The sequence below is a fragment of the Engystomops pustulosus genome, chromosome 2 (genome assembly GCF_040894005.1).
Source record: "Engystomops pustulosus chromosome 2, aEngPut4.maternal, whole genome shotgun sequence".
NCBI lineage: Eukaryota > Metazoa > Chordata > Amphibia > Anura > Leptodactylidae > Engystomops > Engystomops pustulosus.
Window position 1 is genome coordinate 86,826,958 of NC_092412.1, and position 23,393 is coordinate 86,850,350.

General features: G+C 41.4%; 1 protein-coding gene across 1 annotated transcript; it reads right to left on the bottom strand.

Annotated features, from left to right (window-relative positions):
- Positions 1 to 577: 577 nt before the first annotated feature.
- Positions 578 to 20,711, bottom strand: DCT (dopachrome tautomerase). The gene is made up of 8 exons (XM_072135426.1): positions 20,126 to 20,711; positions 16,794 to 17,093; positions 14,376 to 14,476; positions 5,797 to 5,963; positions 5,414 to 5,593; positions 4,491 to 4,626; positions 2,351 to 2,552; positions 578 to 2,240 (listed from the first exon to the last, which is right to left on the bottom strand). The coding sequence occupies exons 1-8, from the start codon at positions 20,418 to 20,420 to the stop codon at positions 2,059 to 2,061; spliced, it is 1,563 nt and encodes a 520-aa protein (XP_071991527.1). The 5' UTR covers positions 20,421 to 20,711; the 3' UTR covers positions 578 to 2,058.
- Between the last annotated feature and the right edge of the window lie 2,682 nt (positions 20,712 to 23,393).

Here is a 23,393-nt window from a genome sequence, read left to right on the forward strand (position 1 = left end):
AAGTCTAACATGTGCCTACTTATTAACAAATTTTCTACCCTCGATGCCACTAAGCAATATTCAGCCCCTCCCATATCCTCCCTCTGTCCATCCTAAACAAGGTTTTCTGTGTGGTGAGCCTTCTACCCCGGTTATGTGCATTGAGCAGTGAAGCGGCTTGCTCCCGCCCCCAGGCTCGCTACACAGTTTGCGTCCCTCTGCTTGGCCTAGTTACTCAACCTAGGGACAGGACACATCCCCAGGGAAAAATAGCACTCGGGCAACAGGTCCTCTTTAAACTCTGCTGTTAGCTGAAACATGTGGAAAATAGTTCAAAAATCTGACAAATATTCAGTTTTATACCTAGGTTTACTGTCTCTTGGAGATTGGGGATTCTTTACCGCAGAAGATATCAAATTGCTACAAGGAAGATTCATCACAACTATAGGCATTTTTTTTTTTTTTTTTTTTTTTACAATGATCTGTTTTTGTATAGAAACACAGTTATTCTTATTATTTCACCAACCCTCCATAAACATCTATGTCTTGGGCTTACCAAACAGTGAGAATTGTTTTTTTAATACACAGAACAAGGTGATCACAATAATATAAAAAGACTTTATTACTGGCTTTGTGAACATATGGAATATTACTATTAATCTTGCTGGAAAAATGTATGTGTTATAGGGTAGAGTAATTTAACGCAATTTGAGACTAAGAATTAGTGCACAAATTGCGCCTACTGTACCTGTACATGCACATGACTGTATGGAGGACCATGATCTGACCGCACAATTCTAGGTCTATGGCTCACTATACCATGACCGGGCCAGCCCTTCAGTTTTCAATGGAGAGGGGAGGAGTGCTCACTCCTCCTCCCCCCTTCTCTACCCAGCTGTATGCTATACCCGGGTGGTGGTTCAGGCGAGCACACTGGAATGTAGATTGTGCAGTGGAAAGATTTGCTCATCTTCTCCAATTTTGGACTCATACTTAGTTTTGGCATATCAAAGTGATGCACAATACCAAGTCAATATGGCCATAGTGGTATTATTAATTTTTGTACCACACCTTTTATAGATTCTCAGTTTGCAATTTACACAATTTCAGCATACAGTTAAAAAACATTCTTGACAATGCTATAATGGGTTGCAAAAACATTAAACTAAAACTACAAGCAAATTTAAGTGAACTTGTCATTATGTTTGAGGCCACCAAACCAGGATGCTATGCATTCGAGACATTAAAACATGCCCTATCCCCTGCTCCTAAGTTTAGCAACATATCTAGGACATTTCTCCAGTGGCTCCTGATACATGTGTCCACACCCTGCCAGAATGCTGGACTCCCTCCTAAGGGAACCCCAGTGCTCCAAAAGTCAGAGTCCCCAAGGCTTATTTACTAAGGGTTCATGGACCGCATTTTTGTCAGATATTCCAACGTTTTTGGGTTTCACACGGCAGGGACAGGTATTAAGAAGCAGATTTTGGCGCAATCGCAACGGCTTTCATGCAACAGAAATCGGGGGTGGGCCGTCGGACAATCTGATTCTGAGCGCAGGATTTAACTTTTAAATTGGGTCGCAAGACATGCGCTTATATACACCGGGAAGAAGATGGTGAACTCTGGCGGACCTGAGCGGGGAAGCAACAGATGCAGGAAATCGGGCGCATGATCTTTGCGAATCACACCGGAGGGCATGATCGTCAGACACTTCAGGAACTCCATCGGCCGGGTAAGTAAATTTGGCCCACTGTGATCACTTATCCCATATCCTTTAGAAAAGGGCATGATTTAATTTTATGGCACAATCATATTAAGGGCTAATTCAGAGGACTGTGAATACTGGAGCATGTGTGGTTGGATTTCCCTAGACCTGCATTGGATAAGTGGTGCTTTAGTGGTCTCAAACCAAGTGACGAGTTTACCAGTACATTACTATGCAAATAATGTAGTGACATCAGAGTGGTGTATGAACGGTTTATTCCAGTTTTCACTTCATACACCAAGTTATATACCTCCTTTAGTATATACACCATAAAATATTTCAATAAACAGCATTTCTAGACCATTGTTCTATTATGCATTTTCTGTATACTTTGTACTGTTGTAATGTGCATTCATTAGTGGTTCAAAGCCTTGACGATTTCTTCTGTGTACGAAGAGAAGAAGCAATACTAGAAGGACTAGCAAAGCAATAAGTACTCCTCCAACGGTTGACGCCACCACCACACCAATTGCACGACTGTCTGGATCAGAGGCTACAAAGGAAGAAACATAAATTATGATGAGCCTTGGAACTCTTCCATGTTATGTTTTTTATGAAGCCAGCGTGAAAATGCAGACAGTTGATAAGTAGTTAATGGATTACCTGGTAAGTCAATAGCATATGTATAACCCAGCTGCTCAGCAGGCGTGAAGAGAAGATCATTTGTTACTGGTGGAAAGAAGGGCACCATGTTAAACAAGCGATTGTGTCCTATCGGAGCAAGCTCCTGAGGCCACACCACATCAGAGGGTTGAAAACGTTTCATCCATTCATCAAACACTGCATCAGTGAAAGAATGAAGTACCTAAAAATAAGAGCATACATGGTGGCGTTAACATATTGTAGTGCGTTACAGTTTTATGCAAGTTCTACCAATCCTAAATATTTTAGCAAACCGACAGCCAGTCAGGTGAAGTTACACTTTGGAACTCTGACCATGTGAAAGATATACCAGCCCCTTTAAGGTGTCTAAACTGAACACATGTCATTTCAGTTGATTGGGGTTCAGGCTGGTAGATCTGGCCAACACATGGACCATATTTTACACTTAAAACTTAGTCGTATAACAAAATGTCTCAAGATTTCCTCTAGAACAGGGGTCTCAAACTCGCGGCCCGCGGGCCAATATTTTGCGGCCCCCACCTGCATGGAGAGGGCTCACGGGCCGAGCCCTCTCCATAGCCGGTAAGTCTTTGCTGCATATTGCAGCAAAGGCTTACCGGTAACACCAGCTATCGGTGCTAGTACCGATCGCGGGTGATTTCACAGCGATGGCTGCCGGCAAAGCTGTCGGCAGCCTCAAATAGATAGCGGCGCATGGGCGCCGCCATCTTACCTGGGATCGCCACTCCCCGTGACGTCATCGGGGGGCGGCGATCCGTCTCCATGGTAGCCTCGGGTCTTCCGAAGACCCGAGGCTATTTCGTTTTAACCCCTTCATTACAATGTGCTGATAGCACATTGTAATGAATGAGAAGGAAAATCCCCATATATTGCCATACTGTAGTATGGCAGTATATGATAGGATCGATCAGACAACCTAGGGTTAAAGTACCCTAGGGAGTCTGAAAAATAGTATAAATAAAAATACAAAAAAGTTAAAAAAAAAAAAATGATAATAAAAAAACCTAAAATTTCAAATCACCCCCCTTTCCCTAGAACTGACATAAATATAAATAAACAGTAAAAATCATAAACACATCAGGTATCGACGCGTCCGAAAATGCCCGATCTATCAAAATATAATAACGTTTTTTCAATGCGTTTAACCCCGTAACGGAAAATAGCGCCCAAAGTCGAAAATGGCACTTTTTTGCCATTTTGAAAAATATAAAAAATCTATAAAAAGTGATCAAAAGGTCGTACAGTCCTAAAAATGATATCATTGAAAATATTATCAAATTTCGCAAAAAATGACACCACCCACTGCTCCGTACACCAAAGTATGAAAGAGTTATTAGCGCCAGAAGTTGGCAAAATCAAAAAAATAATTTTTGTATAGGAGGTTTTAATTTTTGTAAAAAACATTATAAACCTATAACAAATTTGGTATCCCCTTAATCGTACCGACCCAAAGAATAAAGTAGACATGTCATTTGGGGCGCTCAGTGAAAGACGTAATATCCAAGCCCACAAGAAAATGGCGCAAATGCGTTTTTTTCATCATTTTCATTGCATTTGGAATTTTTTTCCCGCTTCCAAGTACATGGCATGGAATATTAAATACCATCACTATGAAGTGCAATTTGTTACGCAGAAAACAAGCCGTCACACAGCTCTTTACGTGTAAAAATAAAAAAGTTATAGATTTTTGAAGGTGGGGAGTGAAAAATGGACATGAAAAAACAGGAAAGGGCCCGTAACCGGTTAATCCCCTTCCCTCCGGTACTTGAAGAAGATTACCTTACCTTACCCAGAATCTACCTCCAGCGGCCCCCAGGTAAATTGAGTTTGAGACCCCTGCTCTAGAAGGACCTGACATTGTTCCAGTGAAAGATAGATATATGTAATCCAACAAATGCTGAACCTTAAAATGAAACTCCTGTTATTTCCATTCACTGATCTAATACCCAAAATAAAAAAAATTACAACTCCGGTCATGTCTTCTGCTTCACACATATGATTGAGTGATGGGAATTTGATAACTAGGCTTGGGGCAAACCTGGTGGAAGTTCCCTTTAAGATCATGTTTTAATGTACTATAGGTTTTAATTTTAGAAAAAGATGATAAAATAATAAATACCACAAAGATGGGATCATTGGCAGCAGAATGTGAGAGGGCACTGGTTCCATTAAGGAAAGCATGCACCAAATTATGTAGGTTCATTGCAGCAGATTCCAATTCTCCATCTGGTTCCTCAAAGCCTTCAAGTGCATTCCTGTATGCAGAAAATATTTCATGCGTTTTGACTACTTGACATCATGTTACCAATTGGTTAATGTAAAGGAAGCATATAATGTAATTCTTCTAGCCAAAGTAAAAATAGGTCTTTGCAATGGGACATGACCATGTTGTTCACACCCCTATATTTATTATAACTATATAACATATACACACACACACACACACACACACACACACACACAGGTGGGGGGGGGGGGAAATTTACCAATTTTGGAGCAAGCACGACTGTAGGCATCAGAGATCAGTTACTGGTTAAACCCTCAACCCATAATACCCTTTAAGACTATGTTCCCACTGGCAACATGTCCATCAGTGGATAGGAAAACACTACAGTCAATTATGTTACATGCTACAGCTACTAAGATGTAGCTCCATAGCCTTGCAAAATTACATCCAGAAGGTCACTTCTATCTGTATGTCTGATTAAACTGGCAGAAGCAAATTCTACAGAGGGTGGTATGTGGGCCTGACATCTACAAGTTGATGTTGAGCTAACAGATCAACACCATGCAGGGCAATTGGCAATCGACCGAGGAAAGTCAAAAAGTTACTCCTCATAAATCGGTAGAAAATCTAAAAAGGAAAATCTCATTGTGGCCTGTTAAACTGGCTTATTCAAAGCCAAAGGCATGTGGCCACCACACTATTAGGGACAGTGGCCAAGTACATATTTAAAAAGTCCCATGACAGTCCTGTCTATAAAAAATTAAGGACTACATTAGTCTTTGTATATATTTGCACGGACAAATCTAAACCCATACCTGAAACTAAAAGTAGAGTTTGTGAAGTAAGGTGGATTATCAAAGTCTTGCAAGGAAAGACACTTCTGCACATCTTCCATACTTGGAAGTCGTCCACCAAATCTGTCTATAGGACTCCTTCGAATAAATCCTTCATTAGTTCCATTACACAAGGTAACCCGACGATTGTAGTCATCCAGGCTGAAAGTTAGAAGGAAGAAAGGGTTAATCTAAGACTATACAGATGCCCCCACTTTTTGTGCAGTATATGGGGGAATTGGTACACTGTGATCCACAATAGTCTATCACAATATTTATCAGCTTGTTACAATACTGCAAAGAGCCATTAAAATTCTAACACACATTATACATAGTTATTAGTGCAATACATGACCAAATATTACCTGTCACACACAATTTCCCAGTTTGAAAATCTGGAACCAGCACTGATTAAAGTGGGATCATCCAACCTGGGTGCGCCAAACAGTTCATTGGTACAGACGTCACACTCATTTCTGCCAGTAGCAAAGTTCCAGTACGGTAAAGCAAATGAGTCATTACCAATAAGGCGCTGTCAAAAAAGAACAAAAGTCCATATGAAAGACATTCTGCTGGCCAAAGAAATATGGCAACTCAAAGATACAACCATAGAGCTGCCAGATCTGAGCTTTTCATTAGAACAAGGTTTAATGGGACCCTGCCACCACATTTTCACAAATACAGCCAGTAGCATTTAATAGGGCTCTGTGTGAACCTAACTGACTCCCTTCTTTTATCTAAAACCTGTTTACTTTACATCTCCATAAATCTACTTTATCTTATATTACCTGGCATCAGAGGGCCTTGTCCTGTTCGTCCGCCCCCGCCCATCGAATCTTCCCCATGTTCCACACGTCTTCTCAGACTTGTGGATCATCTTAGGTCCAGTTACATTTGCAACATCTACTCCATGTATGTATCTGATCACATGATTTCATGTGATCACATTATTCTGCCACAGATATACGCTGGAGAAGACCCTGATAGGTTGTGAGTGCAGTCTCCGTATAAACTGTATGGTAGATAGTAGAACTCACTGACATTCATTCCACAGCGTTGCCATTTGCATGAAGGGAGGATGCAATGGATGTGCTTTAGGTTCTGTTTAATGTCTTTACCTTAGAAATGACATGCCATGCGGTCAAAACACATTGCTACTGCACAGTGAAGATGAACATGTCTGCTACAGTCACAAATGGAGGACAGCATGAAGAAGGAGGAAGTGATGTCACAGAGAGGAGGAGAAACTGGGCAACAGTGCATGATGGGATAGCTAGCTTAAAGATACAGCAAGCAAATTATCCAACAATAAAAACTTTGACCACTAGGTGGCAGCATGCATAACATGAGTATGAACATATCATTGCAGACTGAATGTACAATACAAGACCAAAAACAACATGGGCAATATGACAGGCTGTAACAGCATACACATACTGTAGCATCATTGGACTCACATTAGGCGAGTTGCATATAAGTTAACAAACTGATTTTTTAACATTGCAGCCATGGAGAGAAACCATTTAGGGATAAGGGCAGTGCTTTTAAATCATAGTTTTTAATGAAGTATTTATTTTGGGTGGGTTTATTTGCATGATAGGTTCTCTTTAGCCCCTTAACAACCTATGTCCAGGTCCGCGGTTACTTCCCGATCCTGGAATGGTGACAGGAGTGCAAGAGCCTGGCTATACACGACAATTTCGATTATTGTGCATCCAATCCAACATAAAAAAGCAATTAAAAAGTGATCAAAATTAAGATTTAGAAACCTACCGGTAAATCAGTTTCCACTAGTCCACCATGACGGCCACCTGGAGGATGCCCTTTGACCTCTGTGGGAACAGGAAGGAGAGAGGTTAAAAGTCCCCTCCCAGCATCCTCCCACCAGTGTCTACCAAATAACCACACCTGGAATGGATGCAACTGTATTTATTAGTATGTTAAGTCACACACCTGAATACAACAAAAACAATTAATATTAGGGAGGGAATAAATAGGCCGTCATGGTGGACTAGTGGAAACTGATTTACCGGTAGGTTTCTAAATCTTAATTTCCACCACGTCCCCCATGACGGCCACCTGGAGACTTATCAAATGAGATGATAAGCTAGGGTGGGATGACTGATTGAAGCACCTTCCTTCCGAAGGCCAAGTCTTTATTTTTAGGAATGTCCAACCTATAATGTTTAATAAATGTATTTTGGGAAGCCCACGTCGCAGCTCTGCAGATTTGGTCTAGTGTAGCTCCTCTTCTTTCTGCCCATGAAGTAGACATGGCCCTTGTAGAGTGGGCCTTTATGTTCAAAGGAACCGGCTTGTTCTGTAGATTATAGCACTTTGAGATCGCCATCTTGAGCCATCTAGCGATTGTGACCTTAGATGCCCTTTTTCCCTTGTTGGGTCCCTGGAATTGAATGAAGAGGTTATTATCTACTCGCCATTCTTCAGTGGATTGAAGATATTTTAATACCATGCGCCTTACATCAAGAGTATGCCATTCCGCCTCCCTGGAGGATGTCGGATTACTGCAAAAGGATGGTAGGATAATTTCCTGGTTTCTGTGGAAATTCGAGACCACCTTTGGAAGAAAAGCAGAGTCAAGAGTTATTATAATTCTGTCATCTAGAATCTTTAAGTAAGGCTCTTGAATAGAAATGGCTTGTAGCTCTCCTAGTCTTCGGGCTGAAGTTATGGCTACCAGAAAAACTGTTTTTAAAGTCAGGTTTCTGATATCAATGTTTTCTATTGGTTCGAATGGACCTTTGGATAAGGTATTGAGAACCAAAGTAAGGTCCCAGGCAGGGATTTTAGTAAGGACCTGAGGACGGATCCTAGAAGAGGCGGTTATAAACCTTTTCACCCACCTATTGTCCATTAGGCAGCAGTCATGAAAAGCACCAAGGGCAGACACCTGCACTTTTAAAGTGCTTGTGGATAGACCCCTTTCTAATCCGGCCTGCAGGAACTCCAACACCTGAAAGATACTAGGGTTATCTTGTGATGGAGGTTTGTCCCCACAAAAAGATACAAATCTTTTCCATATTTTATGATATATGGCAAATGTCACTGGTTTTCTACTTGCCTGTAGAGTGTTCACCACCTTTGATGACAGACCTTTCCTTAACAGGAGTTCCCTTTCAGGATCCATGCCGATAGGTTGAAGTAACTCGGTCTTGGATGAAGAACTGGGCCTTGAAATAGGAGATCGTTCTCCGGAGGAAGTAAGATAGGTTCCTGCAGAGCCATGGATCTCAGAAGAGGGTACCAACTCTTCTTCTTCCAGTTCGGGCAGATTAGTATTACCCTGGCCTTGTCCAGGTAAATCTTGCGTAGTACTCTTGAAATCAGGGGAATTGGGGGAAAGGCATAAGCTAGTGGCTGGTCCCAAGTATGGCTGAATGCGTCCAGAGTCGAGAATGGTTCTTTTGTGTCTAGAGAATAGAAACGGTTGCATTTGGTATTCTCTCTTGAGGCAAACAGATCTATGAGAGGTTGCCCCCATAAGGTGATCAGATGGTCGTAAATTTCCTGCTTTAGACACCATTCGTTCGGCAGCAGTGTTTTCCTGCTCAGGAAATCGGCTGTTAGGTTCTCCCGTCCACGCAGATGAGCCGCGGAGAGAGATTGGCAATTGTTCTCTGCCCATCTGAAGATTTTTTGTGATAGGGCCAGTAACTCCGGAGACCTGGTTCCCCCTTGTCTCCTCAGATATGATACAGTGGTGGTGTTGTCGGATAGTATCAGGAGGTGAGAGTTCTTTAGGTGAGACCTGTTGGATCTCAGAGTTTCCCAGACTGCACATAATTCCCTGAAGTTGGAGGATTTGACACTGATTTCTTGAGTCCATTGACCCTGTACCAGCTGATCCTGAAAACAGGCGCCCCAACCTGACTTGCTTGCATCTGTCTGGATGGTAATCAAGGGCTGTTGGATCCATGGGACGCCCCTTCCTAAATTTCTTGTATCCATCCACCACAGAAGATCTCGTCTGACGCTCAGCGGGATCTGGACCTTTCTCTCTAGCCCTCTTGGTGACTTGTCCCAAGATGAGAGGATCCAGCTTTGAAGGGATCTGGAATGGTTTTGGCACCAAGATACTGCTGGGATACTGGCTGTCATCTGTCCCAAAAGCTTCATCGCTGTTCGGATTGAAACGTATGGTTTTTTCCTGAATGAAATTACGAGGTGTCTGATGTTGTCCTTCTTGTCCTGTGGAAGAGAAGAGATTTGGCGACATGAGTCTAAGATTACTCCCAAGAATTTTATCTGGGTAAGGGGAGAAAGACTTGATTTCTGAAAGTTGACGATCCACCCCAGACTTGTGAGTGTAGAAACCGTAAGATCCCGAACCCTGATTAGGTCTAAGCTGGTATTGGCTATGATCAAGAAGTCGTCTAGGTAGGGAACGACAGACACATCCTGATTTCTTAAGAAAGCCACCACCTCTATCATCAGTTTGGAAAATACCCTGGGAGCGGAAGATATTCCGAAGGGTAGTGCGCAAAACTGAAAGTGGTGAGTTACCCCTTCCAAAGAAAGAACAGAAAATCTTAAATATTTCTGAGATGAAGGGTGGATGGGAACGTGATAATAGGCGTCCTTTAAGTCTATGGTGCACATAAAGGAGTTTTGGTGGATGAGGGGTATAGCGGATCTTACCGACTCCATCTTGAAGCGTCTGTATATTATAAAGCGGTTTAGTTCTCTCAAGTTTATTATAAGACGATTCGATCCGTTGGGCTTTTTCACTGTAAACAGGGGAGAGTAGAATCCTTGTTCCTCCTGATTGGGCGGAACTCTCAGGATGGCCCCCAGTTGTAGCAGATTCTGGACCTCCTGCCAGATGGTGACCTGTGTAGAAGGGGATGAAGAGGATGGGTGGAAGTATCTCTGTGGGGGAAGACGGGAGAATTCTATTCTGTAACCATTTTTTACAATATCTCTTGCCCAGAGATTTGATGTTATCTTCTCCCATTGGGAAGCATAGAATGTAAGTCTTCCCCCAACCCTGGCGTCACTGCTTCTTACTTTTTGATGGGTCACTATTTGAGGAGAACAAGAAGCCACGACCTCTGCCTCCCTTGGGATAGCTCCAACGACCTTGTTTGCCCTTTCCTCTGTAGCTCTCCCTCTGGTCCTTGGGGCCACGAAAAAATTTCCTCTTGGTGTCAGGACGATTTTCCGGAAACCCCATCTTCTTGTCGGCAGCTTTCTCGAGAATGGCGTCAAGGTCCGGGCCGAAGACGAACTCGCCTGAAAAGGGGATTCCGCACAATTTTGTTTTTGAGCGTATGTCCCCTCCCCATTGCTTCAGCCAAAGCACTCTCCTTGATGCGTTGGATAGAGCTCCCTCTTTAGCAGAAAATCGGATGGACTCCGCTGAGGCATCAGCTAGAAAGGCTGTTGCTAACTTGAGGAGAGGAATATTCTCTAAGATAACTTCTCTAGGGGTATGGTCTTTAATGTGGTTTTCTAGCTCCTTCAGCCAGAAGAGTAGTGTTCTGGCTACCGAGGTGGCCGTCAGATTAGTCTTCAGATTTAGCATGGATGTATCCCATACTTTCCTGAGTAGTGCCTCGGATTTACGGTCCATAGGGTCCCGTAGTTGCCCCGCATCTTCAAAAGGTAAATCCATCTTCTTGGATACCTTGGAGACTTGTACGTCCACTTTAGGACATGCGTCCCAGATCTTTGAATCTTCAGGATCGAACAGAAGTCGTTTCTTAAAATTCTTAGAAACCGCTATTTTCTTCTCAGGTTCTTGCCATTCTGCCGTGATCAGATCTTTCAGGGTATTATTAACAGGAAAGACCCTTCGCTTTTTGGTCCTCAATCCTCCGAAGAGATCCTCTTCGACCGATCTAGGAGGGATTATATCTTCGACATTTAGAGTATCCCTTACAGCTTTGAGTAATCTTTCCATTTCTTCAATAGGAAACAGATACCTGGCTTCAGATTCTTGTAAATCATAATGTGTTACTTCTGAGTCTCCGTAAGAACATGACGGAGATTCGGAAACATCTGAATCCGATACCGGAGTGGCTAAATCTGCATCCCTACGGGCTCTCTTAGGGGAGGGGCCCTGAGGAATCTGAGAGGTTGAGGTGAGGGATACAAATTTTTCTTCAATAAACTCCTTAATCTCATCCATAAAGGAGGTTTTTTCGTCCCTCAATAGTTTGTCAATGCAAGATTTACATATCGGTTTCTTATGCGTATCAGGTAACTTGCTAAAGCACATATTACATCTTCTGCTCTGAACATCGGATGATTTTGATTTAGATTTCGCCACTCTGCCCCCTTTCTCCTGCTTCTCCTCCTTGCCTTTCCCCTTTCCACCAGATTCCTCCTGGAAGGGAAAGGAGGAGAATTTTTTGCAGGAGACCGTAAAAACATAATATATACACATGTAACATGTGGAGGACACCTCCAGCGCACTTACAAGTACCAGCGGGTGGAGAGAGCCTGCATCTGCCTCTTCAGACATGGCTGTGACGGCAGGGAGCAAAAACACACGGCTGCACGAGAGTCCAGAACCAAACTTGATCTTAGACCTCAGATCAACGCCTACCCGCAAAAACCTGAGTTTAAATACCTTCTAGGGGAGCCCATCCCCCTGTTGAAGGCTGCAGCCGGCGTTCAAGCTCCGGACCCGGCATCGGGGCGTCACTTCCGGTCGCGCCGGAAGTCATCATCAGCCTCCGCGCGACACACCGGGATTTGAATTTAAAGCGCACGGAGCGCCACCGCTCTCCCTTAGGCGCCGCTGCCAGCGGGACGAGCGGTGTTCCATCAGGCCGGACGGGGATGACCAGGGAGGGCCGAAGCCGCCCGTGGACCCGACCTGCGTGGCTTGGTCGAGGACCGCGCGACGGTAGGTGTTCACGTCCCCCCTTACACCTGGAGATGCAAGGAGAGATCTTCTCTCCATCCTGACCCTGTGGGAACAGGAAGAACACTGGTGGGAGGATGCTGGGAGGGGACTTTTAACCTCTCTCCTTCCTGTTCCCACAGAGGTCAAAGGGCATCCTCCAGGTGGCCGTCATGGGGGACGTGGTGGAAAAGTCACATTTAAGCCACAACGATCCCAATAAAAAGTACAACTCCTCATGCAAAAAGCAAGCCCTAATACTGCTATGCATAAACAATAGGTTTTCTTCCAAATGTGTTTTTTTTTTTTAAATAAAAAAAAAGCTTTACATAAATGGGATATCACCATAATTGTACTGCGCAATAGAACATAAATAATGTGATATCTATGATATATTAATTTAGAATAGATTTTATTTTACATTCCCACCAAGAAAGTTGTAATCAATGTGGTATAGCCACCATAAAATAGTGTTACTATACTTCTTTAGGGTTAAGTTTCAATTTAGGTAACTTTGTGGGGGTTTCCCCTTGGTCTGGTATGGTATCGGCTCAGCAAATGAAGCTAGTTTCAACAAAATATGCCCTCAAAAAATTCTGCGCTCTGTTATGGGCCCTTAAAATGTTTAACATCCACATGTGGGGTATTGCCAGACTCTTTTTCTCATTTTATCCTGCATGAACATATAAATTTAAGGGCTAAATAAAGAAAGATTGTCAAAATTTGAAAATTCCTCTATTTTGTTATATTTCATGTTCACTAAACGGTTAACAAGCTTAATCAGGGCCGTTTTAAATAGTTTGAGGTACTTTGTGGAGAGTTTATTATAAATACATCTTTTAAACCCCTAAATAAATACAAAAATGTCAACCAAAATATACCACTTTGGTAAAGTACAACATGTCCCAAAACAAAAAACCACACACTGAAAATCACCTGGGTAAGTTAGAGCATTCTAAAGTTATAATCGTATATAGTGACACATGGCCAATTTGAAAAATCGGCTGGGTCCTTGAGGGGTTAATGTGTTTATGTTATCATGGACCCATATGATAAAAACCCCAAAAACTGACCAAAAGCAAAAAGAGGTCCAACAACACTAGGACAGCACATACCAGCCACAATGAACCTCCAATATAGTACTACAAAATGAAAAAATGAAGAGGGAACAGTAACTGCAGTGCAATACCATTTCATTTAATACTTAAAGAGGACCTGTAACCAGATTTTGACCACCCTGAGTAACAATGCCTGCTGATAAAGGGTTACAAGTCCTCCCTATATCACCTAAAATTATCTGCCAGTGGGGCACTGTACCTTAATTACAGATGTTTCTCTGATCTGCAAATTAGCTTTTATGACTCTTCTCCCTCTCCGGCTGGCAGTGAACCATGCCCCATTATTCTGACTAACAGCTCTGTGTCTCTTCAAATCACTGCCCTGTCTCCTTGTACTTAGGGACTATCTGCTAATATTCAACATATAAAGCTCCATGTACATATGGGAAATATTGTGTAAATTTTTTTTTCGCAGTGCCTTGTGTTACATTCATGACAAGTGTCGACATCACTGCAGGTCCTTTAGCCATCTCATAATAGCAAACTGTACACCATGTAGGCGATTACATGAAATCACAGCTGCCTCCATGGAGCATGGAGAGGAGTAGAAGTCCATGGAGGCTTCTGTGACTTCATGTGGTCAGATACATTCATGGGGTACAGCTTGCTATTGTTAAGAGGTTAAAGGACCTGAGATGATGTCACTCTGGTCACTTAACATGAACTTTGACCAGTAAGGAGGCATAAGGCATGGGGAGGATTAGACGGGAGGGGACAGCCAAGCAGGACACACACCCCTGATGCCAGGTAATATAAGATAAAAGGTGATTTATGTGGATGTAAGCAAAACTATTTTTAGCTAAAAGAAGGGTGTCAGTCAGTTAATAGAGCTCTATAGGAACCCAGCATTAGCTGTATATGTGCTGACAGGTTCCCCTTAAAGACATTTAATTTATGGGTTAGTACTCATAAACAGTCATAAAAATTCATAACTGATTAAACTCATAAAAATTACCTGTAAATCTCTCTCAAGCAACAGCAGGTGGTACCGATGCCATGTGACAAATGCAGGTCCTTTATGAGATAAGTCAATGGCTTTAAATGGGCGTCCAGGCCCTAAAGTTTGAGGGGGGAGAAAAAAAAAAAAAACTATGAAAATTCAGAAAAAGAAATACTGGAAAGCATTGTCTCGTATGCATCCAATATATAGAATTGCTCCATCTATCGCAGCATAAAGGTTCTGTACAAGGATAAATGAGCTTTATGCTGCATATTCTTTCAGACAATCAAATGATTAATTAGATGTCAGTTTAGTAATTTGATAGAAGTGATTATGATTAGCCTAGTAAAACTGACTAATGATGCTGCAGAGAACAGTTTTAGGTCCAGTACATTTTAATGTTTTGTGGAAAGCTGAACAGAATAAGATATTGATCTCAAGGCAAATTACATTTGGAAGGCACACAATGCCATAACAATTCTTCATCATAACAACAGGTTGCAATCTACAGAATAAAAATATTGTAAAATGTAAATATAATACACACTATTTTTATCATACATCAGCTTTACTTCCAAGAACAGAACATATAGAATCAGTCTGTTTTATAGAACTGAAAAATTCATTGAAAGTTGTTAAAAGTGAGATTCATGCACCAACTTATTCCATACGACAAAAATCAATAGATCACATTCATATGCAGGTTATAGACAATAAATGCACAGTACAAAGCAGGGTCAATTTTTAATTTAAGATTTCTTATCCTTATTCATTTCTAAAATAATTTCTACCCTGCTCTCCACAGCTTAAGAAATAAATAACTGAAAATACCAGTGGCGTAACAGTCGCAGGGAGTGCAATTGCGACTGGGCCCGTTGAGAGAGAGGCCCACAGGTCCTCAGTTTAGAAGAACAACATCTGCCCTCTAGATGCAGCTACAGCCCGGCAGACACACTTTCTGGTGAATGCGCCCTTAGTTGTGGAAAAGTTGAGAGCAATTTGCTTAACCTACTTAGGGTGCCAAAATACCTGCTTCTCACAGGGGGAATCATGGCAAGGCGACCACAATTTTTTATTTTTTTTTTGCAAGGGTGGGGGCACTTGGTAAAGAAGGGCGACATTTGTCAAAAACTTGGCTTAAATATATTGGTGACACTTGGCAACAAAAAGGGAGAACTTGGGTTTATATAGTGGACTGTTTACAAAACAATCTCCCTTGGGTGGTTCGGGAGTCCCTTGTTAAAAGGTAGAGGTATTATTAGTTATATTCATTATAAGAGGGGGTCCCATAAGGAATTTTGCTCCGGGGCCCAGAGGACTCTAGTTACACCACTGTAAAATACAAATAGCTTCTTACAAGAGATGCATTTACCAGCTAGGTGTTTAGGCCTCAGAGTCATTTAATACTCTTTACTTGTTACAGAAATCTGGACCAGGTCAAGCATTGTGGAAGTACATACCGGGGTAACAGCCATTTAAATAACCCTGTTTGTATATGGCATGGACAACCCAGATTCACCAAAGCCAAATCCAAGATCCAAATGCTTAAAGGACATCTACCACCAGGATTAAAGACTGTATGCAAATGAGCCTGAGGGACTCCAAGCTTCATTAACACTTACGGAGCCTGGAGCCCCTCAAGCTCATTTGCATACAGTCCTTCATCCTGGTGGTAGATACCCTTTAAATGACTAATCTGCATCCTTTAAGACACTGGGAATACAATCCCCACAGCGGTGTATGACACACCAGATTTAATAGAAATAGAAGATGGAGTATGTCTGTGCAATTACATTTTTCAGCTGATGCATTAAAAGCTGTTACATCAGAAAATTGCATAAACATCCCAATAATAGTAGAGATGCCATAGAAGAAAATCTATGTAATTACATGGATCAGCCCTGATGACATCACATTTTGCAGGGAGTGGTGTAGGTCTCTCAGTAGAATGTTAATCACCCGTGAACGTACTAGGAAGGCACCACACCTAATTGGGAGATGACAAGGACGGGTCTTCAGGTTGTTATGTGGCCACCTACAATGTGTGCCACCACTATTTTCTATTAAACAGTTAAAAATTTCTTGTTAGCTGATTATGGCGATGAGGCTTCACATTAAATGGGCAAGTCAAACAATAACTGTAAATGGCCAGGGCATCCTTACACTAGGAGGTATCACTTATTAGCGAACATCATTTTATAATTTTGAACAGGCATTCTGCAGAGGATTTAAGTGAAGAAACTAAAGAAGTTTTTTTTACCATACGTACCATAAGATATATAGAGTTTGGCTGAAAGAAACTGCTACAAAATAAATAACTAAAATACATACAAGAGAGGTTGATCCCAGCACAAGAATGCATAACATAAATGTATGTGTGGCTCCAGCCTTGAAGTGAAGAAACATTTTAAAGACAAAAAGAAATGTACAAACCTAGCAATGTGTCTCTGACCGAATAGTAGTGGAGCCAGACAAAGAAATTGTAGATGCTGGTGTTTGCCACTTGTGGTTCGGTCCCATTTGGGCCAAGAAGTCCAAGCCAATGCTGAGTAGCGATCACATAGTCAGGATGAACGGTGTTTTTGGCAAGGTCTAAAGCGTCCAGGAACTGTGCTCTCTCCTGAGGAGTTAGAGAGTGAATATCTTTCCGTACAACCGGCGGTCGCCTTAGGTCACAGTTCGGTCCCATCCAGCCAAATTTACATTCTCCACAATTGTAGCCTGCAAAGTTACCTAATGGAAATAGATTAAAGCATGGATAAATCCTCCTACTTCAATTACCTTCAATGGAATAGTATAACTATATTGGGTCAAAAAAAAAAAAAAAAGACAACCTTTGAATCTTCGACTAATGCAAAAGTGGCAAAAAAAAAATTGATGAACTGCAGATTTTAAGGTGTACAAATCAACAAGAAAATCCACAGTGAATCATAGGGGTTCACCACAGATTTTGCTGCACATCAGTGAGTGGAAGTCTGTTCCCTGTGTGCAGTTAGTCGTTGGCCACTTTACATCATGTTTTCTGTAATATGTATGCGTTAGGGCTCTTTCACATTAGCGTTGGCGGTCAATTTCAGTTGCGCACCAGTTGCGCTTTGTATCCATTGTGTCTGTTTTTTTTCCGTTTTTGTTTCCATGATGCATCAGTTTTGTCTCCGTGTCCGCAAAAAAACCTGAAGGTTTAACATCACTTTGAAAACATCACACCTGGTTTTTCTGCCTCATCAGTGAAAAAAAAAAATATATGTTTTTTTTTTTTGAGGACCCATAGACTTCTATTGCCTTCCGTTATCCGCATCCGTGAAAAAAAATAGGACATGTTCCATCATTTTTTCCACAGGCAACGGATCAGTGAAAATACAAGCTTATAGAAATCAATGGCTTTGAATGGCATCCATGGAAATCACAGAACCAACATTAATATGAAAGAGCCCTAAGTGTAGGAGCTGGATATTAGGTAATCTGCCAATATACATCTATTAAGAGTTCTGCACCACTTTCTCTATATGTAAAGTTTGGCCTCCTGTCTTTTACCTCATCATCTAGACACCCCTGTCCATGAAATGGCTGCAGATGGAGGGTCATGTGATCTCTGCCCCTGAACAATCACTAATGAGGGAAAAGACACAATGCTTCCCTAATAGATGTATATTGCTAAATTTCCTAATATCCTGCCCCCACACAAAAAACATAAGGTAATGTAGCCAATGGCCTTAAAATTTCACATTATAGGAGAATTTTAAAATATCCACATGATATAATACCATCATATAATATACCCATATTATCCACAGTAGATCAAGATGTTTAACCACTTAACCTAGGAGTCATAACTTTTTGCGGTGACAGCTGTAGGAGATAGTGAATAGCAGTGTATATCTTGGGAGTTCCTGTTATAAGCGACATATCTAATCATAAAGAAATTGCATATTTTGGAAGCTACCTTTCATTGATGTAGTTTACAGATATACTAAAAATATATTTCATCATTCCTTAAAAATGAATACATTGACCACTAAATAAACATTCAAGTGCAATATAATTTACATTCTTATGCCTCATTGGGAAGAGTCCAGTGCTTTCCTAAAAAGACCTCACTGGCGGCAATAACGAGGACGAGTCCAGGGAATATTTCAGTAATGAGGCATCTGTTGAGAACAGTTTGTGGAAACACATTGCACCATCCGTCTAACGAATGTTTCTGCAAAGGTTGGAAGTAAACTACTGCTACAGATAACTTCCAATGCTTCTAGTCTGCAATCAAATAGCTAATTAACCTTGGTCAATACCAAATACCTGGTTAAAAGCAAAATTGACCAGCTGACCTTAGATACACCCAATACAGTTACTTCCGTTCCTTTGGATGGGGATACAGGTAAGCAAGGTCCTGGAAGTAACTGTACATGTGCATAAAGTGTCTGTGTTGCATTAGTGTCTCACCTGTACTATATAATATAAACTTGGGGAAAAAGTGACTTCCAGACCTGTGAAAATACAGATGCAATGTATGCAACATCATACATCCATACCTCGCAGGATTTCAGCAGAACAAAAAAGATTGAATTATCACAAGTAGTGATTTTAAAATGAATGTTAATTTCATATGTCCCTGTGCCCAGAGATTGGCAATACTGTAAAGAAATATATATCTAAAATCTGAAAATATATTTGAAAGATTAAAGAGGATATAAAGAGGTTATAGAATAAGCTATATGCTGGATAAATCAGATTCCGTTTCACCTGCCGGCTTGTTTTTTTAGAGAGCTTCTCAGCAGATTTTGGGTAAAGGATATATTGAGTGATAATGTTTGGTACGGTCAAAAGTGTCTTATGGTGAACTCTTCTTCTCCATAGATTGTGCATTGTGAAGGCAGGAATCAGGGAAGACAGCAGTTGTATGTAAGGCTGCATTCACAAGTTCTGTACATTATGTTTAGAAGCAAACAGTTAGAACAGTTGTAACACCCATACACCAAAAATAAAGTTCAACTACCTAAAACCATGTATGGTATGATACACATACAGTGGAACCTCAGATTATGAGCATAATTCGTTCTTCGAACATGCTTGTATATCAAAGCAAGTTATCCCATGGGAAATCATTGAAACCAAGACGATGCGTTCCACACCACATAACTAATTAGTCATGTGTAGTACAGCATCCAGCCCCTTTATTTCTTCTAGTTTTTTTCATATTTGATTATACAATTTTGTGAGAGAGGGGGGTACAGCATAGTAGATATAAAGTTTTGCTTGAAACGTTACAGTTTGTGGTAAAAAGCCAGCTTGTCTTACAAAAGACTTACTCGCAAAACAAGTTTCTTATAATCCAAGTTTCTACTGTATTTAGCATTTTCCCATCAGTTTATTAAATAATATTTGAAAACACAAATACATTGCTACCAAATGTTTACAATGATGTTAAACTATCACCTCCATACAAAGTTTCTCAGAGAGCCTCTCTCTTCATAGTAAAGACTTGCTAAATAAGATACATAATATTCTCTACCTGAGCACTAGACTGATCCATGCAGCCACCCTTCCCATATATTACATGTATCCCTACTATAGAGAGCCTGATGGGAGCACTTACCTGTCTACTACACAGATGATCCATGCAGCCACCCTTCTCAGAATACATTTATCCCTACCGTATACATCTGGGTGGAGGCAATTAACTATGCAATACACTGATGATCTATGCAGCCACCCTTGTTATAGACTAGGGGTATCCCTACCATATATAGCTGGGTGCAGACACTTACCTGTGCAGCTGCACGTGGCATTGTAAAATTTCAGGGGCCAGCGCTCCCGATCGTCCACATTCCGGAGCGTGTAGGGTCCGCTCCAGGGCCGCTCATCCACCACTACAGAGATGCAGCTGCCCCGGCCCTCCAGTATCCCGCACACATTAGTCGGGTCGGATCCCAGCGGGGGGCAGCAGCGTTTACTGACGAGCGTCTCCACCGTGGTACAAGTCCTGGGGAACTGAGCCTGAACCACCTGTGCGCAGGACACGAATAGCAGCAGAGTCCATAGAGATGTCCTAGAATAAGCCATAACTGGGTCAGTGGTACAGAAGCCAAACCTCAACTAAACTTATACTAAGCAGATAGCTGGACTTGTCATCTGCGGGGAGGACGTGCGGTAACGCCTCGGTTTTCCAGCGCCGATTAATGGAGCAGCTATTTACTGCCTGTGCGCTAATAGCTCTATTAACGGTGATCACACAGGGTTTATGTGTCAGGACTGCTACTGCTCCTAATCCCTGGCTGGGAGACCCACGTGATGTGTGTAATTGGCTGGACCTGCCTATATACCGGGCCAGAGGAGCCTTTCCCAGGGCTTTGTTCATTCACTGGGAAGTCCGAGTTTATACTGATGTATATATGTGGAGGCATTCATGTGAATGGCATATGACAGACCTACAGGCAAGGAATGTCCATGCGGTGTGACCACCATCATGTGATCGGCTCTGAGGACAATGCACTTTTCTGATACTACATCAAGAAGATGAAGTTTTAGACTGTATTCACTTTGTTTTTTTGCATCTTTGTGTTTTAAAGCTCATTGCAAGCGCACAGAAAATTTGTATTATAATCATGTATACGCTGTCACCAAAATGCATACAATGTGTAATTAGCAATGTGTATACATATACATGGAAACATATGTTTCTACTTGCAAAACATTTTCCCAAGGTGTTTGCAGTGCAATTACATTAGGGGTCATTTTATCAAACTTTGTTTAGTTTTTTTTCTCTCTATTTTGTGACTTTTTAATTGTGTCAAAATGTGACTTTTAAACCAGTTTTACAAAGTTCTCTGTGACAGTGTTACACTGCTGTGCCTTATTTACCATAGAAGTAGATGTCTAAAAAAGTCCAGAGCAGGCATAGGCATAATAATAATAATAATAATAATAGGGTTGCTTAAACATTTGAGACTACTGTGCGGCTTTTCAGACAAGTCTCAAAAAAACCAAAAGACTCACATACTCATGTATTAAGCACTAAGCTAAATTAGTCAAGCCCAAAGCCTGAGGGCGCGTTCACACGTTGCGTTTTGACCTGCGTTTTCATTGCGTTTGAAACGCATATACAACAGCTGAGGAGGGGTGATTTACCTAATTACATCACTGTTAACATTTCCGTTAACAAACGCATCGTAAACGGTAATGTAATTAGGCAAATCACCTCTCATCAGCTGTTGTATATGCGTTTTAAACGCAATGAAAAAGCAACCGAAAAGCAACGCGTGAACGCGCCCTCAGGGCTCGGTCACCCGTTGCGTTTTCCTTGTTTTTTGAAAAGCATTACGACAACTGAGAGGTGATTTGCCTTATTACATTACTATTAACATTTGCATTTACAAAACGCAATGTTAATGCATGTGTTAACATTGAGTTTATATTGCGTTTTGTAAACGCAAATGTTAACAGTAATGTAATTGGGGAAATCACTTCTCCTCAGCTGTTATAATGCATTTCAAAACGCATTAAAGCGAATAATAAAGTGGCAAAGCCTGTATATTTTTCGCTTTAATGCCGCGGTTTGCGTGGTGGTCTCATAGCAATGTTTGCAAACAACGATACCCTGGCACGTTGGGGTGAATGTCTTCCTGGTAACTTATACTTATACTTTTTTATCTCTAATTTTTAACAACATGGATCGTATTGTATTACACTCAAATCCTTGTATACACTTATGTACTATGCACATCTTTTGACACTGATATGTAAAACTATTCATTTTCTTGTCACTAATTGATAATGATGTCATACCCTGCGGGGGATTTAAACGAGCCTTGTAACACTGTCTCACAATGCTTGAAGATGGCTACATTGAGTTAGCTGAAACGTTGCTTTTTGTCCACACCTGAATAAAGAATTGAAACTTATGGAGTTCTGCTTCTCTGCCTGGATATTTTGACAACCCTGAGTCCTTGAGTCGGACCTCGCTATCTTGCACCCGCATTGGATTTTAATCCAATTTATATGCACTGTGCCACCCTTCATCCCTTGATTTTTTTTCAGGATTTTGGCAGGGTGCAAGGTAAGTTATAACACAATTATATTGTAATGCAAATGCTTAGAAAAGACATAAAGGAATATTTGCACTGTAAGTGTAATAAGCTTCTGCAACCTTTCTTTAGTGACAATTAGTTCCCTGGTGACAGGTTCCCATTAATATACACTACACCCCATCCCGCAGGAATATAGATTTTTTCTAAATGATATCTACTAGCAGGATGAAGGGTTGTAAGCCAAGCACACTGTATATTGTTTTGCGCACCCTCTGGCAGGATCTGCTCCTAAGCTTTTTATGCCCTTGTTTTTAAGAAAAAAAAGGCTTTAACAATTATGCAAATGAGCTGAGGGGCTCCAGGCTCCATTAACACTTATGGAGCCCAACGTGCCACAGGCTCATTTGCATAATGTTAAAAGCCTTCCTTGTTAAAAAAAAAAAAAAATAAGAACCTAGATGAAGAGATTCGGGCCAGAGGCCGCACAGACCAGTATGTCAGTGTGTTTGGTTCACAATTCTTTATCCTGGTGGTAGTCTTTTAAACAAGAAAGAATGAAATATCACATGGTCATAAGTATTTAGATTCAGAGTAGAAGCACCTTTAGAGCTAGTACAGCTATGAGTCTTCTTGGGAATGATGCAACAAGTTTTTCACACCTGGATTTGGGGATCCTCTGCCTCATCCTTGCAGATCCTCTCCAGTTTGCTCAGGTTGGATGGTGAACGTTAGTGGAAGCCATTTTCAAGTCTCTCCAGAGATTCTCATTCTGGTTTAAGTCAAGGCTCTGGCTGGTCAGTCAAGAATGGTAAAAGAGTTGTTCTGCAGCCACTGCTTTCTTATTGTAGCTGTGTGCTTAGACATTGTCTGGTTGGAAGGTGAACCTTTGGCCCAGTCTTAGGTCCAGCACTCTGGAAGAGGGTTTCATCCAGTATAACTCTGTACTTGGCCCCATTTATCCTTTCTTCACAAATATTTATAAGAATTAACACCAAAAAAATAAATCTTC